Source organism: Homalodisca vitripennis, chromosome 1 (assembly GCF_021130785.1).
Source record: "Homalodisca vitripennis isolate AUS2020 chromosome 1, UT_GWSS_2.1, whole genome shotgun sequence".
In the NCBI taxonomy this organism is placed as follows: Eukaryota; Metazoa; Arthropoda; class Insecta; order Hemiptera; family Cicadellidae; genus Homalodisca; species Homalodisca vitripennis.
In genome coordinates, this window is record NC_060207.1 from 76,574,440 (window position 1) to 76,593,607 (window position 19,168).

At 35.2% G+C, this 19,168-nt stretch overlaps 1 protein-coding gene across 2 annotated transcripts in view; it reads right to left on the reverse strand.

Moving 5' to 3' along the window:
• The window catches only part of LOC124365049 (dynein axonemal heavy chain 10), a 212,494-nt gene that overhangs the window by 6,473 nt on the left and 186,853 nt on the right, over positions 1-19,168 (reverse strand). For both annotated transcript variants that reach the window (XM_046820968.1, XM_046820958.1), the window contains exons 76-79: positions 18,817-18,988; positions 16,418-16,549; positions 12,561-12,697; positions 797-871 (exon numbers count right to left, since the gene is read on the reverse strand). In XM_046820968.1, coding sequence (XP_046676924.1) covers positions 797-871; positions 12,561-12,697; positions 16,418-16,549; positions 18,817-18,988 — 516 coding nt within the window. The remainder of the gene's footprint in view (positions 1-796; positions 872-12,560; positions 12,698-16,417; positions 16,550-18,816; positions 18,989-19,168) is intronic.

Consider the following 19,168-nt stretch of genomic DNA (forward strand, 5'->3'; position numbering starts at 1 on the left):
ATTAATTGCATTATTCCTTAAAATAAATCATGTTGTTATTATACAGTAACATTTTTTAAGATTTTGAATTTCTTATTTGGAAAATTCATTACATAAGAGAGTAATTTTTATTTAATTTCTAAAAATGAATATATTATATTGTAATTAAATCAGTATGAATATTTAAACAAATAAAAACAGTTTTAAACGACTATGATATCCATTATTCGCTAACCTGGAGGAAACCTCCGTGAGCGCCTGATGGTGTTTCTAATTTTAAGCGCCTGATGGAGGGTTAATTAATACCGATATATAAAAATAATACCAAATACATTATACCAAATATATTTTTTAAGAGCAAGAGATTCAAAAGATAATAACAATGGTAAGGTGAGTAGTAAACTGTTTTAATATTATAAAGAGAACTAAAATAACTAGTAAAATATTACTTTACAATACAGTAATTGGATGACATAATTTAAACTGGTATATTTAAAATTTTTGATATTCGAAAATGAACCACAAGTTATAGAAAAGAGGTTACGTCTGAACTATCACGGTTACGTAGGTGGGCTACTTGCTAGAACTGAATAACTTTACGAAGTGATATAGTTTCACTTGATGTTCTATAATATTTATTGCAAAATCACTACATGTTCAAGATATAGTAAACATGTTATACTACTGATAAAAAGAAATCTACAATATTTGATTCCAGAATTCAAATTTTTAAAAATGATCCATTCTTATATATTCTATTTTATAACTGTAATGCAAATATAACCACAAACAATCCAAGATGGAAGTTTCATCTGACCTTCCGCAGTTGAGTGAGAGTGGACTGCATCCGATTGATGAGTACATTGAAGCGCTCGAGCTCCTGCAGTAGCACCACAATGGTGGGAGTGATATACATCTCAAAGGACTTACGGACTCGAGCTAGATCATACACAGCTGGTGCGACCTCGTGGCGTCGCGACCGGAAGGTGGGACCTTTTAGAGGAATAATCCGTGGATCCGCCACTAGATTCCGTCTATTCCAAAACCTAACCAGCTTTGATGACTAAATAAATACTAATAATTTGGGTATAGTTCCGAAAGGTTCCCTAACAAAATACTACTAAACTCTAGACCACCCACGCTAACTTCTCCCGGTCCACCCTGCTCGAAAGCTGCACAACGACTCTCTGTCTGCACAACCTCCGGACACAGCCTGAAAACCTAGCAGGAACCATCCTACCAGAACCTGTCCGGAAGAATTCCGGATGGTAGGAGGCTCCTATTGGTTGAGCTAAAGGCTAGAGGTCGGCGCAGCTGGCTATAGCGTTCGCGGCAACAGACGGATAACGCGCGCCAAATTTAAAACTGTAGCGGCACTCGCCGCATCCTCCCCTCCTTCTCCGAGGAGTTCGAAGGCTTAGCCATTAAGAGTGGTAGAAAGGGTGAGAGGAAAGTTACTTGGAAGTGAACCAGTTAAAGTTAAATTGAGCCCAAAATCTTAAACTAGAACGCAGAGTTTACTAAAATATTCAAATAACACTACCATGCAGAAAGGCGGTGCAGAAACCGCGCCCATTCTCGCTGAACAGCTCCAGTCCTCAACCACAGACAACTTCAACCCATAAGTGGAAAGCAACTAAGATCTATCTATCACCAATATGTCACATACCTGCTAAAAACTTCTAACTCTTCCAAGGTTAAGGTTGGGCTTCTTTAAAAGTTTAATTACATTATAGAAGGTAATCTGGGTCAAAGGAATCAGGATTCTGGAAACCGTGTTTGACTGAGAATCACGCCCTTCATTCGGCCCCATCATCAGACTCAGATTTCCCTCCAAAAATAGGCCAAGTAGGAAAGGAGAAGTTAAGGAAATTTTATTCTTGTGTAACTCATAGAATATTTCTTCCATCGTAGCTGGCCATAATCCTAGTCCTGTTCCCCTTACTTCCCTCCCCCCCTCCCGCAGCGGGAGACAAGCCTGCTACCAACAAGCCAATCTACCGGACGCAGAATGAGAGGGAGTGAAAGGTCCCCATGACCTCTCTGGAAGAACATATACAATTAATTGTTTTGTTCATATACTTTCAATATTTGAAATACAGGAAAGGTGGTGAAAAAATGAAATGGCCATTGGAGAAATAAATCCAAATCTAAATGATGAGGTCTCCTAGTGACTACAGTCATAAGAGGCAAGGAAAGAGGAGAATTGGTCTGCTAACAAGTTCTTTAAACTTATCTACCCTATTAGTTTTTCAAGATTGTTTGGTGACATATGGCGAGTAGTATTCCCTAAATGGAGTGTTCAGATCGAGAAGGAATGGGCCAACAAACAATAACTCAAGAGAAAAAAAAAAACTCCTGTTGGCTCAGAGTTAGTAAGCCAGGAAATGATTGGTAATAACCATTAATATGTGGATAGGATAACCACTCTGTATAACTAACACATACAAATAAATATACATATAACTGACCATTATAAGGTCGTAACACGCATGCTCGAAAATACCAAGTAATATCTATCACGAAAAACCATACACGAACACTAAATTACACAGAGATAAACATTTATAGCAATAAATAACAATTGACTAACTGGCGTGAGTGCTTCGCTATAGCTTTAGCCTAGTTGAATATAGGAGAATACTTTGTTGAAAAGTCGACTATAAGGGAAATGCTCAATAATGTCGGTTCTAAAGCATTTATCGATGCAAATTATTCTCTATCCCTAAATGCCTTAAGTTATAACTTAACAAAAAAAAAAAATAATTAATAGGATAGAGATAGTTAAAGATGTGTTAATGAAGTGTGTTTGGGGTTGCGCATAGGAGGCAATGAGACTGTCGCTGCTCCCAATATTGATTACAGAAAAAAATATATAAATAAATACTAAATCAAGGAAGCTGTAAATACTTCAAACAAAAAAAATTTTAATGGCAGATCTCATAACCACCCATCCCCGTGTAAGTGTATAGTAGACAGTTTGGACCAAACATCAGAATTGCCAAACCCAACACCAGGTAACAAGAGGAGAGCACGCGCAGGTGAACTCCTTAGCCAAATCCACCTCAGTGTCAGGCACAGCCACCAATGCAGGGTCCCAAAGAAGAGTAGAGAAAGAAAAGGAAATGTTATTTGTAAGGTGTAATAAGAAAGAAGAATGAAAATAAACTCAAATTAACCCTAATATCACAATGGCTTTTTCGGAATAGAGGAAAAATCCAGTGGCAGATCATTGTCGTGGAGTTGGGAGAATGCACTTTTTAATATGGGATACATGTGCTGACCTAACAAATTTCTTGGTTTTTGGGTCACGCAAGGCAACTGTTACAGGGGAGGTAAAGGTCTCAATTTCCAAAGGTTTAGACCACATAGGCTGCAACTTGGCTGAGATGTGTTTGGGTGCATTACTCAGGTTAAATAGTCGATACATAACTGTATCACCCACTCTAAAGGGAACCTGTGCTCGACCTTTATTATACTGTTTGGATACTTTATCCTTAGCACGGATCAGATTGTCTAGAGCTTTACTCCATCTCTGTTCCATGTTTCTTGGTTCAGAATTAGGTTCTAGAAGTTGGTCAAGATTCCATTTATTTTCCAAAGGAGTGCGGATAGTGTATCCCAAAAATATTTCAGAGGGTGAAGTGCCAGTGCTCTCGTGTTTAGAAGAATTAAAGGCGGTTTGAAAATAATGTAGGTTTTCATCCCACTGAGTATTGTCTTTGTGGTGGAAAATTCGCAAGGCAACTCCGATGTTTTTGTTCACACGTTCAGCGTGCGAACTTTTCGGGTAATAAGGAGAAGTCCTAATGTGTTTAATCCCGAGCTCATCGCACATGTTTTTGAACTGATGAGATTTGAAACAACTGCCAGAATCAGAGACAATAGACTGGGGAAACCCAAAGTAGGAAAATAGGCCTCGTTTAAGGGCATTTACTGTAGTTAGAGCTGTTGAATTCTTAGTTGGGATCATGACTGAAAATTTGCTAAACGCGTCTACAATGGTTAGTAGCCACTGGTGACCACGTTTTGTTCTAGGGAGAGGACCAACATAGTCAATCATGATCTTTTCAAAAGGTCTTTGAGCTAGATCAGACGATAGATAACCATATTTTGTGTTTGGGGCTTGCTTACAGCGCTGGCACTGCAAGCATGATTTAACCATGTTAGTTATTGTTGTAGTAAGATCAGAACTGTAAAATGTTCTTTTTAACCGATTTAGTGTTTTGGAGATTCCCAAATGTGCTCCAACTGGGGACGTGTGATACATGGCAAATAGCATGTGGTGTAGTTTTTTGGGAACAACAACACGCGGTCTGCTCTGGGAAGGGGTTTTATAAACTAAGACATTATCAATTATTTCATAGTTTGGAGGGTGTTGTCCAGACTTAATTGACTTAATTATATTTTTTAATTCTGGGTCTAGGGCTTGATGTTCTCTTATGTCTTGGAAGGCTTCTGGTAGAGAGAAAAGAACTAAACATTTTGAGGTAGGATTTTTGGGTTTGTTTGTTGAAAGTGTTGAACTTGTGTCATGTTGTTGGGGAGTTGTGGGGTCTTCCTCGTACAAACGAGAGAGGCAGTCTGCAACAACGTTCTCTTTGCCCTTAATGTGACTGACTTGAAATTTAAATGTGTTTATTAAGGCAATCCATCGTGCTATTTTTCCAATTTGCCTGGGGTGGTTCAGCAACCAGGAAAGAGCACTATTATCCACAAAAAGAGAAAATTCTCTATGCTCTAAGTAAGTTCTGAACTTTTCCAAAGCAAACACAACAGCGAGAGCCTCCAGTTCAAAGGTTGAGTAGTTCTTTTCATGGAGGTTCAGGGCACGACTGGCGTAAGCAACAGGTGCTAGGCTGCCATCCAAAGTTTCCTGGGACAAGACCGCACCCACAGCCGTGCCAGAGGCATCGGTCTGCAACGTGAAGGGTTTTTCGAAGTCGGGTAGCCTCAAAACAGGTGAAGATACTAAAATTGCTTTAAGGGTTTTGAATGCCTCCTCCTGAGAAGGTCCCCATATGTATGGAACGCCCTTTCTTTTTAAAGAATTTAAAGGTTCCGAAATCTGAGAAAAGCCTTTAATGAATCTCGAGTAATATGAGCACATTCCCAGAAACCTAGAAAGTTGTTTTAAATTCTTAGGTGTTGGGTAGGAGTCGATAGGTTTACTTCTGTCAGGATTTAGACTGATTTTACCATTATGAAATATGTGACCCAGGAATTCTATTCTAGGAGAAGCCACAACCATTTTTTCAGGACTAACAGTCAGACCAGCATCTCTAAGCCTGTCTAAAACTATTTTAAGATGCTGTACATGCTCGTTGAAACTGTTACTGAAGACAACTAGGTCATCAAAATAAACAAAAAGGAATTTGAATTTTATATCTCCAAAGACTTTGTCAAGTAGATTTGCCAAAACCATGCCACCGGAAGCTAAGCCGAAGGGCAGATAGTTATACTCGTAACAACCTGTGCTTGTGACAAAAGCCGTATATTTTTTGGAATTCTCATCAAGAGGAATTTGATTATAAGCGCTTACAAGGTCCAGGTGGGAAAAATGAGAAGCCTTCCCTAAATACTGGAATGCTGACTCCACCGTTGGCATGGGAGTGTTCTCCAGCTCAACCATCTTATTTATGAGACGGTAGTCTACCACCATGCGACTTTTACCATTCTTTTTCGGGACTAAAAACGCCGGACTTGAATATGGAGAGTCACTAGGACGAATAATACCCTTACTCAACAGGTCTTTAATATGGCTGTTTAGCTCTTTCAGTTTGGGAGGAGCATAATGAAAAGGTTTTGAGCGGACAATCTTATTAGTTGTTATACGGATGGTATAAGATATTAAGTTGGTTTTGCCAAGGCATGGTGTTATGGTATCCGGGTACTGCTGCAATAGGTTTTTTAAAATGTGTTTTTGTTTTGTGTTCAAGTTTTCTCCTAATGTTGGTGCTGTATGAGTTGATTCTATGTTGGGTTGAGCTGACTGATCCTGGAATTGATTAATAATTAAGGTTGTGTCAAAGGAAAAAGTTATTTTACGCTGAGCCGCATTGATCACCATTTTACTGTGATCTACAAAGTCCAAACCCAAAACAACTGCCACCGGTAGGCTATCTGATACAAAGAAAGGAAAAGTCCAGGAAAGGTGTAAAATTTTAAAATGCAATTTAATCTGTTTTTGGAAATTCATGTAAGTACCATTCGCTGTCATGGCTTGAGTTCTGGTGTTAAGTGAGTTGACGTAAAACCCTTTACCTTTCTGTAGATCCTTAAAGACTGACCCAGATATTATTGAGTATGTGGAGCCTGTATCAATTAGTGCTTCAAGTTTGATTTCTTTTATGGATAGCCAGATAGTAAGGGGATCTACTTTGGGCAAGGAAGGTGCCATAGAGCGGACAGGGCGATTCACCTTCGGTTTAGGGGAGACAATTTCCCTGTCTAAAAATGCCTCCCTGGGAAGTTTAAATGTTTTGGCCTGGAATTGGACTGACCAGAATAATTAGCTTGCCTATTCTGCTGACCGTTTTGGTAATTACGCTGACTTGTGTTGTTTTTTGGTGTACTATATTGGCCTGAATGGTTATTCCCTGATTCCAAGTGTGAATGACCGCCATTACGACTATTTTGAGGTTTATATTGATTAAAGTTACGTGACCGGTGATTTTGGTAGTGGTGTTGACCGTTAGTATGGTTAGAGTGGCCACTGCTTCGGTTGTAAAACAATCTGTTGTTTTGTTGAAAACTTTGATTATATGGTATGGAACTATGAAGGGATGTAGGTGGGGGTACGTTGGTTGTTTGTGGAGTGTCGTAATATGTAAGACGTAAGTCATCTACTGTGGGGGCCAATTTTAAAAGATCATTAATGCAGTGTGGTGTTATAAGTCCTGATAAGCAGGCTCTAGTGGAGGGATTGAGACCTGCCATAATAGTAGTAAAGACAACTGCATTATCTACTGTAGGGTTTAAAAATGTAAACATGGCACTAATGCTGTGTACATAGTCAGCTAAGGACTCTGAGTTAGTTTGCTGGTGGTACAAGAACTGATTCTGAGCTTCCCTCAGTGTTCTATCAGTTAAGAGTGAAGTACGTATAGTCTGGACCAGTGAGAGCCAACTAAGATTAGACGTGATAGCATTTAACCATATACCACGAAGTCTACCCTCAGTCCGCGGAATAGTATTTGTAATAAATAGTTTGTCACTTACAAGGTTCAAGTTGAATATTTCTGTAGCTTTAATTACAAATTGTACGAGGTCTGGGAGGGACGAACCTGAAGTCATAGGCAGGGCTCTAATCATTTCGCGAACAACAGAAGGAAATGTCGCATCACTATCTCTATTATGGCTTGAGAATAACTCGGCAATCTGTGAAGACACTACTTCTGTAGTGCGTTCAACTGTCGTTTGTGTAAGTTGTTGCATAGCCACTATCAAATTTTGTATATTCGGATCTATTATTGTTTGTGAAGGTGTGTATGTTATGTTGGACTGTACCTCAGATTGTTGTGTGACTGTTGGTGTAACATCAGTCGAGGCTGCTGTAGCTTCTAATTTGGATTCATTAATATTTTCGTCTGAGTCGATATCACCTAATTTATATTTTTCTTTAATATAAGCACGAAGCTGAGCTCTCATTCCCTCAAGTGTACCTGCTGGTGTGATGCCCAATAGAGAGCATTGATCCCGGGCCTGAGTTGCTTTTAACTCTTTAATCCACGCTACAGTTTTGGGGATATTGTCTGGTTTATACATATTTAAAGAGAGCGAAAATAAGAACACAATAAGCTATACAAGGGAAACTGGTACCAATAAGTTTACTTTTGTAAATATTAGACTAGAGGAGTCTGAAAACAATAACAGTAAAAAACAATTATTTCAAACAACTTGGGCTGACCTAGCTTTGAGAAAAATACAGCAAACCAACACCTACTGGGAGGAAAAAAAAATCAGGTAGTTACTTTAATAAATTATAAATTAGTTTTATATTGATGTTAAAAAGTTTAAGTAGTTTAATTTTTATAAAATTTACTCTGTAAATTAGCTTGTATATCTCTTTTGAATAAATAAAAGTTATATTCACATAGCATTGTTAGACAACAATTATTGTAACAACTGTTTAAGTACCTGAAACAAACGCTCGTATCCAACATTAAACATATTTCCAAGCGAAGTGAAATTTAGAACACAAAGGTTAAGATTCTACCGAAAGTAAAATATTGGCTATAACAAAAATAACAAAGTCACCAACTACCTTACCTGTATTCGTAACTCAAGGTTAGTTACAAATGATCGTCGCAAGCTGTAATTTACACAAAACAAAACCACCAGTTATTATTATGTGTTTAACACTAACTAATATAACCAACATCTAAACGTATATAAGGCTAAGTCGTAAAATAATTTAAAGAAATCATTCGGTTTACAAATTAACTAAGTGAAAACGAAAACAAATTACCGTTTACTTACAAGGATAACTTACGTAGTACCTTAAAACATTGACCGGAAAATATAAGATATTCGTACTTAACTGTAGTAGTAAAATCTATAATGTAGAATAAAATAATTAGACTTCGTTATCTACGGAGTGATACAAAAACCGGATCTGAGGAACTCTGCTTACGCAATTACGTGCTTGCACGGCAAACCGACTAAACTTGTGTCGAAAAATATTACTGCAGTTCCAAAAATAAGAAGATCTAATTCGGATAAAAATATGAAGTAAAATAATTATAACTATTGCGGGCTTAGAACTATATGTATAATTACAAGGAAAAATGACAAATTTAAATTTTAAAACTGTCTTAAAACGAAACGAGAAATTCTCGTTTGAAACAGACAGACAGACGGAAATTACGAACTCCGTGATAAAAAATTTTAAACGACTTAAGCCTTATGAAAAAACTTGAAAAAGGAATTGTGGCTGTAATAAATAATAAATGGACAGTTATGTAAATTAAAGTCAACAAAGAAAAATACTGCATAACACCTATAATTAGTGAAAATAAATGGTGTTACAGTCTAATACAAAGTGTACTTCAGGTTACTAGTATAAAAGAAAACTATAGAACTTGGTTAAACAACTCGTAACTCTGCTTAGTTAAAGCTTAAATGAGACTTTACTGTTATTAGTTATTAAAAAAAATACTATTTAAGAAATATTTAAGAATATATTTATATTTAAGAAATACTTCATAAAACGGGCAAAAAAGTACGGTATTAAATTATTAAGGTTGAACTATGAAATTCTATTAAAGTTAAACTGAGAACAATAAAATAAATGTTTAAATTAATTCAAGTAATAACGGTTTACACTTTAAGCTTATTTTAAATGACTAGAACTAATTTAGTTATCTGATTCTGTTGGTGAAGGTCGCTGCTTCCCTCGTGGCGTCGGTCGCTGCCCTGGGGTGATTTACGCCATAGTTTGAGAAATTACCACTGTTATTCGAAAAACTAAAAAAATGGACGGAAAGCGTGAAATTAAAATTAATGCTGGTTAGGAATGGTGTTGGGAATCCGAGGCGGACGGCTCGCGCTACCAATATCTGCGGCCTCGTGGCGTCGCGACCGGAAGGTGGGACCTTTTAGAGGAATAATCCGTGGATCCGCCACTAGATTCCGTCTATTCCAAAACCTAACCAGCTTTGATGACTAAATAAATACTAATAATTTGGGTATAGTTCCGAAAGGTTCCCTAACAAAATACTACTAAACTCTAGACCACCCACGCTAACTTCTCCCGGTCCACCCTGCTCGAAAGCTGCACAACGACTCTCTGTCTGCACAACCTCCGGACACAGCCTGAAAACCTAGCAGGAACCATCCTACCAGAACCTGTCCGGAAGAATTCCGGATGGTAGGAGGCTCCTATTGGTTGAGCTAAAGGCTAGAGGTCGGCGCAGCTGGCTATAGCGTTCGCGGCAACAGACGGATAACGCGCGCCAAATTCAAAACTGTAGCGGCACTCGCCGCATCCTCCCCTCCTTCTCCGAGGAGTTCGAAGGCTTAGCCATTAAGAGTGGTAGAAAGGGTGAGAGGAAAGTTACTTGGAAGTGAACCAGTTAAAGTTAAATTGAGCCCAAAATCTTAAACTAGAACGCAGAGTTTACTAAAATATTCAAATAACACTACCATGCAGAAAGGCGGTGCAGAAACCGCGCCCATTCTCGCTGAACAGCTCCAGTCCTCAACCACAGACAACTTCAACCCATAAGTGGAAAGCAACTAAGATCTATCTATCACCAATATGTCACATACCTGCTAAAAACTTCTAACTCTTCCAAGGTTAAGGTTGGGCTTCTTTAAAAGTTTAATTACATTATAGAAGGTAATCTGGGTCAAAGGAATCAGGATTCTGGAAACCGTGTTTGACTGAGAATCACGCCCTTCATTCGGCCCCATCATCAGACTCAGATTTCCCTCCAAAAATAGGCCAAGTAGGAAAGGAGAAGTTAAGGAAATTTTATTCTTGTGTAACTCATAGAATATTTCTTCCATCGTAGCTGGCCATAATCCTAGTCCTGTTCCCCTTACTTCCCTCCCCCCCTCCCGCAGCGGGAGACAAGCCTGCTACCAACAAGCCAATCTACCGGACGCAGAATGAGAGGGAGTGAAAGGTCCCCATGACCTCTCTGGAAGAACATATACAATTAATTGTTTTGTTCATATACTTTCAATATTTGAAATACAGGAAAGGTGGTGAAAAAATGAAATGGCCATTGGAGAAATAAATCCAAATCTAAATGATGAGGTCTCCTAGTGACTACAGTCATAAGAGGCAAGGAAAGAGGAGAATTGGTCTGCTAACAAGTTCTTTAAACTTATCTACCCTATTAGTTTTTCAAGATTGTTTGGTGACATATGGCGAGTAGTATTCCCTAAATGGAGTGTTCAGATCGAGAAGGAATGGGCCAACAAACAATAACTCAAGAGAAAAAAAAAAACTCCTGTTGGCTCAGAGTTAGTAGGCCAGGAAATGATTGGTAATAACCATTAATATGTGGATAGGATAACCACTCTGTATAACTAACACATACAAATAAATATACATATAACTGACCATTATAAGGTCGTAACACGCATGCTCGAAAATACCAAGTAATATCTATCACGAAAAACCATACACGAACACTAAATTACACAGAGATAAACATTTATAGCAATAAATAACAATTGACTAACTGGCGTGAGTGCTTCGCTATAGCTTTAGCCTAGTTGAATATAGGAGAATACTTTGTTGAAAAGTCGACTATAAGGGAAATGCTCAATAATGTCGGTTCTAAAGCATTTATCGATGCAAATTATTCTCTATCCCTAAATGCCTTAAGTTATAACTTAACAAAAAAAAAAAATAATTAATAGGATAGAGATAGTTAAAGATGTGTTAATGAAGTGTGTTTGGGGTTGCGCATAGGAGGCAATGAGACTGTCGCTGCTCCCAATATTGATTACAGAAAAAAATATATAAATAAATACTAAATCAAGGAAGCTGTAAATACTTCAAACAAAAAAAATTTTAATGGCAGATCTCATAACCACCCATCCCCGTGTAAGTGTATAGTAGACAGTTTGGACCAAACATCAGAATTGCCAAACCCAACACCAGGTAACAAGAGGAGAAGTTAAGTTGTTTTTGTAAGAAGTTAAAAACTAAATTAATTTCCATATATTATTACAGTAGGTTAAACATTTTTACAATTAATTGCATTATTCCTTAAAATAAATCATGTTGTTATTATACAGTAACATTTTTTAAGATTTTGAATTTCTTATTTGGAAAATTCATTACATAAGAGAGTAATTTTTATTTAATTTCTAAAAATGAATATATTATATTGTAATTAAATCAGTATGAATATTTAAACAAATAAAAACAGTTTAAACGACTATGATATCCATTATTCGCTAACCTGGAGGAAACCTCCGTGAGCGCCTGATGGTGTTTCTAATTTTAAGCGCCTGATGGAGGGTTAATTAATACCGATATATAAAAATAATACCAAATACATTATACCAAATATATTTTTTAAGAGCAAGAGATTCAAAAGATAATAACAATGGTAAGGTGAGTAGTAAACTGTTTTAATATTATAAAGAGAACTAAAATAACTAGTAAAATATTACTTTACAATACAGTAATTGGATGACATAATTTAAACTGGTATATTTAAAATTTTTGATATTCGAAAATGAACCACAAGTTATAGAAAAGAGGTTACGTCTGAACTATCACGGTTACGTAGGTGGGCTACTTGCTAGAACTGAATAACTTTACGAAGTGATATAGTTTCACTTGATGTTCTATAATATTTATTGCAAAATCACTACATGTTCAAGATATAGTAAACATGTTATACTACTGATAAAAAGAAATCTACAATATTTGATTCCAGAATTCAAATTTTTAAAAATGATCCATTCTTATATATTCTATTTTATAACTGTAATGCAAATATAACCACAAACAATCCAAGATGGAAGTTTCATCTGACCTTCCGCAGTTGAGTGAGAGTGGACTGCATCCGATTGATGAGTACATTGAAGCGCTCGAGCTCCTGCAGTAGCACCACAATGGTGGGAGTGATATACATCTCAAAGGACTTACGGACTCGAGCTAGATCATACACAGCTGGTAGCTTTACCAGGATGTCACCGGCCACGGAGTCTATCACTTCCTCTCGACTGACCCCACCCTCAGCAGTACCTTCACATCATGTGTATGTTAATACACTGACATTCTATCTTGGAACTATACCACATTATAGTGGCTATGGTGAAAATTATCTAAATGTCAAATACTCATACGTTAGGTCTATTTGACAATAATTGTCAAATAATGATAAGTAATAAATTAATTATTAATGCAATACTATATCATTATTTTTTTTACATTTAATTCTTTCCTTTGTGTGAAGTTTGTTTTTGATGATGGAAGGATATGAAGGAAACAGATTTATTACAGACATTTGTTATTGTTCAGTGATACAAAAACATCAGTAACACTATGTTTCTTTGTGGTAGGTCGGTGAGTGCAGACAGACCTATTGTGACCTGTATTCCGAGTTCAGTTATAATTAGTGTTTTGTTACTATTAAGTACATGTTTTAGAGTTAGTCTACATGGAGTTGACACAAAATATAGTTGTTATGATTCCTGACTTATGCGTGTCACTTATGCGGTATGATTTGTTTATTTTAACCTAGATTGTAGTTATGTTTTAGGATAGTTATTCACCTGAGGAAGAGATCAGATTGCAGATCTTGAAACATAGTGTTATTGATTTTTGTATCACTGAACGATGGCAAATGTTCGGATAAATCCTGTTTCCTTCATAACCCTTTCCACTCTAATGTTGCCACTCAAATGAGATGCTGGATATCACTTCTAATCAAATATTACCGCTCCGGTGACAGCATACATCATCAGCTATTCGACAAAGTTCTTTTAACTTTGAAATTGAAAATTGAATTGAAAAAAAGCAACGTTTTACAAATGTTTCTTGTAATACTGAGACCAGCTGATGGCAGTGATTTAGTTTATTGTTAATGAATCGTGGATGATTTGTTTTTTTTTCTGTCAGTAATTAGGGTTGGGGTTTTATTTCATTTTAATAATTTACAATTATTGAAACTTAAATATCATGGATTATTAATAATCCAAAACTATTTTTAAATAGAATACGGTAGTCTATGTTTGATATAGTTTGTATAAGAAAAGTTCTCGTACCTCTAGATAATCATTATATTATCGCTTGAAATTGCTTTTCATACTCTTTTGTACAAATTTTACAACCCTGAACAGGTTAATGGGATTTTAAGAGGTTTTTACTTATATTAAGTTTGTTAACATGACATAACTATGCATTTCTTAAACTCTTTTGTGAGTTAGAAACATAAAAACAACTTCATGTAGTTCATTTACTGTTGAAAATACTTGTGCTATGTAACAAATAAAAAACCTTATGTAAATACACATCATTTCAAAATATTCACATATATGTGATTTAAAAAAATTCATGCATATTTTAGTATACATCCTACAAATAAACAAAAATTTATACTTTTAGTTTTTTATTTTCTTAGTAATATGTGCTCAATATAATGCCCAACCACAATCTATTAGTAAAACATATGTTATAGTAAAAAAAGTTCATAATAATATTTTATTGAATATGATATCTCTATCTCTTTATCCTTAATACTTAACAGTTCTATGCCAATACAATTATACCGTAGCACAAAAATGTAAAATATCAAATTGTTATTAATTATCTATAGTTTACCTAAATTTTATTATCATTAACTTAGTTGGGACTTTGGTTTTACTAGTATGATCAAACATAATTTCTGGACTATTAAAAACCTAAAACTTCCACTTTTGTACAATTTGTCTAAACAGCATAGCTGATATTTAGAACAATAGTATTTTATTAGTTTGTTTCAACTTTGGAGAACCCCAATACAAATGGGATGCATCTATTGAGACATTTTTATAGAAAGTTTCATTTTCACCTTAACAGTACAGTCTACAAGATGTGTGTTCCATAGATACAAACATCATCTGCATTAAATTCACAAAACACATGCAAATTCAGTGCAATAATAAATATGTGAAAAACTGATAATGCCAAAGTAATTAACAGGTGATGTTCACTGACCATTATTCGCTCCTTCCAAGACAGCTAGAATATTTATATTATGATTAGCACTCAAATCAATTACTGTAATACAGCAACTATTCATAATTGTAGAAACATAACTTTTCTTACAAGCCAGTTACAATACAGTACATTAAAAATTTTCAAATATTTTGTTCGACATTAATGTGCTTTGAATATTATGTAATTATTTCAAATGTTACAAAGTTTCATCTCACACATTCTAATTGTATTTCAAATGTGTTTGCTTATTCATACTGATGTTATTGGCAAATTTAAAAAGATGTAGGCCAATAAGCTATACTGGCTATCAAGGTTTTTTTGGGTTGTTGAATAGAACAGAAACAGTTAAAAATATCTCTTAGACAGTTTCAAATACTGTATTGAAATTTTCAGTACCGTTTAAAGAAGAAACAGTGGAGTGGTGCATTTAAAATTTAGAAGAATAAAAATCATGCATTTTAAATGATCAGGTTATTTAAATTATAACTAATGATCTTACATAATGATATATGTTAATTGAATTGGGCTACCCTAATGTAGGAGAAAATAAATAGATCACATGCATGCCAGTGTTGCCTACAGACAGTAGGTACGGCATAGATATGTAATGGGTTATTCCAAATCCAATAATATACTGGTTTTTTTTTTTAATATAGTTTTATTGTAAAATATATTTAAATATGAAATGCAACAAATATTTTCTGCAAGCATTTAAATATGTCCCTCCACTGTTTAGCAGATATTGCCTGTAAATTTCACTTAAATAACTAAAATATTTGTCTGTGCTAACTATCAGAAACTGAGCACAGAATCAACATTTGACTTAAATTGGCAATCCATAAAAATATTACAATTAACTTGATCTTGTTCAACTGAAAAGCAAATAACATTAAAATCACAAGAGCAGTACTTTGATATTCTACCAGTCACACCAATCTATTGGGGGAAAAGGAAGTGTTCAATGTATAAACAAACAGTAATTCTCTACAATATCAACTTCAATTTCTGAGTTTGTATTTAGGTACTACTTCGAGGAATGTTTTCTTTTTCTGCCAGACGTGCGGGATAGCACCAAAGCGTCGCCATTGGCATTTCTGATCGGTACTTTCCTGAGCTCATTCCCAACAAATATTTCTAGAGCACAGGAAAAACAGCGACACAGAAGTACACTGTTATAACAGTGATGCGCCTTTAAGATGCTGTTACAGTACATTACAGTAATTGATCGCTCAACCTGACCAAGCATTGAGGGGAGGGGATGGGTTTTGCAAAAAGACAATTCTTGATATTTATCAACTAAAGATTTCTCTACACTACTTTTATAAGCAGATCAACCAAAATATTACAAGGTGTTTACTGTTAGGGTGTGGTCAGTTTAATATCAAAGTACCTCCAAAACTAAAGGGTGTCAAGAAAAAAACTATGAAAACAAACTTGTCAATTTTTGTAAATAAATCACTGAAAACCCTCTGTCCCAGTCACAGTAGGCCGGTTAATTTACTCTTCCAAAATAGATCAAAAAGGAAAGTTTGTTGCATTTGATGAAAATTGTTTGTAAAATAAATGTGTAATACAAAGCATTTTAAGAACATACACAAATATACATATACAAGTTTGATAACTCGCAAAATATTTATTGTAGACTAGAATCAGTACACATTTTGCCCTCTCAAATGTGATCATAATAGCTAATTTCCTGAACAATACAGTTTGTAATTATTAGATTAAAACTAAGTGAATAATATGACAGTGGGATTCTGTTACCGGTGTGAGGCTGAAGCTCAATAAGATGCAACCACATCTCTCTCGCTGCCTGAGTGTAATAACCTATCTCCGCATTAGGGTGAAGACCAAACACCCCAGGGACGTTGACCAGTGGCAGTTCTTCTATTGCGGCTGCAATCATCACCTTTTACTTTAGATAAACTCTTAACAGCTTATTAACTAAATCCGAAACAAATAATATCTCCTTTTTAATACGCTATACCTTTGTTAAGGGTACACAATGCAAATTTTAAATAACAAAGGATGATCAAGAGAATAACTTACATATTATAGTTGAATGCCACTTGAAATATTATAAAGCAGGAAAGGTAAAAGTGAAATTGAATGCTCCTTACCTAAATTATGAAAAAAATGAATTCTGTTGCAGTATTGCTGTGGAATTATAGCAGCAAGTTTATAGATTGAGCAAAACACATCCTTTTAAAGTCTGGTTTCTTTTAGATATAAAATATTTTTAATCACTAATTTGGGTAAATTCTCACACAGTTTGGGAAATCACACAGGATCAGTTTTTTTAAATATGTGATCTATACTTAATGTAACTATGGTGGGAAGGATTGATTCAATGCACATGTTGAGTTTAGTTCCACTTAGTGTAGTGTCTAAAACCTGACACTGTCATAGACTTGGTTCTTAGAATCTGGAGTCCACATCCATCTGGAGAGATAAAAATAATTGGTGATGAAAAATCTCCAAAATGAACTCTGCATCCTTTTGATACCAGAGACACTTAGACTAAAAAAACAAGCATAATGTAGACATCTGTAATCAGGTTCTTCATTTTGATCTATATATTATTACTATATATTATTAATAGTTTTGAAAATAAAGAAGAAGTTAACACTTTGCTATTGGACTTAAGCAAGGCTTTTGATACTGTGCCTCACCAAGAACTTATTAAGAAACTAAAGTACTATGGAGTTGAAGGTAACGAATTATCACTTATAACTTCTTATATATCACAGCGATACCAGTTTGTTAAAATAGGCGAACAGAGGTCGGATCTTAAGCAGGTGGTAAGCGGGGTTCCCCAGGGCTCTGTCCTGGGTCCCTTCTTATTCACTGTCTTTATTAACGATTTTCCAAATTTTGTTCCTAATAAATGTGTACTTTATGCTGATGACACTACGTTAATGTGCTCTAACTTAAATCCTGAAATCAATGCAGCCATGATCACATATATGAGAGAAAGGTCCAACCTCTGGTTTTCTGCCAATGGCCTATGTGTGAATGAAGATAAGGCAGAAAACATCATCTTTAGCCTAAGCACCAGTTCTGTAACTAAGTCAGTTAAGCTACTTGGAATTAACTTAGACTCTAAGCTTACCTGGAAACATCACACAGATGCTCTTTGTGCTCGGTTGTCTAGAGTTATATTTTTACTAAAAAAACTTAAAACCTGTACAAGCTGTAGTCTATTAATGAAAGCATACTTTGCATTATTCCACTCACATCTTTTGTATGGAAATTTTCTTTGGGGAAATTCAGGTGGGGCTAAGGAGGTCTTCTCATGCCAAAAGAAAGCTTTGCGCATAATGTTTAATTTTAATGTCACTGACTCTTGTAAGCCACTATTTATAAAGCATAGTATACTCACTGTTCCTTCCATTTATATCTTGCAAAGCTTAATGTATGTTAAGGAAAATCTAGATTTATTTAAACTTAGACGCTCTAAGCATGACTACTGCACTAGACAACGAGACCTTATTGACCTAAAGCACGCTAGACTAACAAAAACTCAGCACGCATACTCTTATATTGGTATCAAACTGTTTAACAAGCTGCCTATGTCTGCTAAGGATGTTACCTGTAAAAACTTTAAAAATGTCGTAATTAAGTGGTTAAAAGAAAAAGCCTTTTATAGTATAGATGAAATGCTTCTGTGTGGTATAGACGATTTAGCCTTTTAGATTTTATTTCCTTTTGACTTGTACTTTTAACCATAAGTGTCTAGTATGTATTTTATTTTATACTATCTTGTTATACTGTGTAAATGTATAACAAAATGACTTTGTCAATGCATTGTAATATTGTGGGACGACAATAAACAGATTCTTGATTCTTGATTCTTGATTGATCTAATCTTGAAAACTAATCAAAACCATGAAATGTTCAAGTTTTTATTAAAATACTTGTCTAAGTTTTAGTTAAATCTTTATCTTAAATGTTTGTGGGATAATCAAATCCCAACAAACTCTGTACTCTGAAAGTACAAATAATTTACATATATTTAAAAATGCATTACGAATATTTCAACCCTTATTTAATATTGCTTCCTGTTTCTTAGTTTTAAACTTTAAAGCATATTGATATATTATACAAAAATTGTGCAAGAAAAGTACTTTATGAGAGAAAATCATGTAAGATTTCAACATTACCTATATACTCTTCTCTAGTTCCATCTGGAGGTATTATGTAATCCACTGACTCATCTCTGTAGAAATGGAAGGGTTGGAATGTATCAAATATGAAGTCTCCCATGTATTCATTCATAAATGTCTTCACAATGCGACGATCAAAGTTGTCAATTACTCGACCACCGTACATTACCTTGTCACAAAAACAGTAGTAACAGACTGTAATCATCAACTTTTAACCCTTATCTCCCATGATTTTACAATTAAAAATAAGATTGTAAAAGTGTTTGAAGTTAAACATTGTTTTTATGTGGTTAAAATCAAGATGGCCGTCAGTATAACAATCTCTTAAAATACCATTTCATAAAATTTA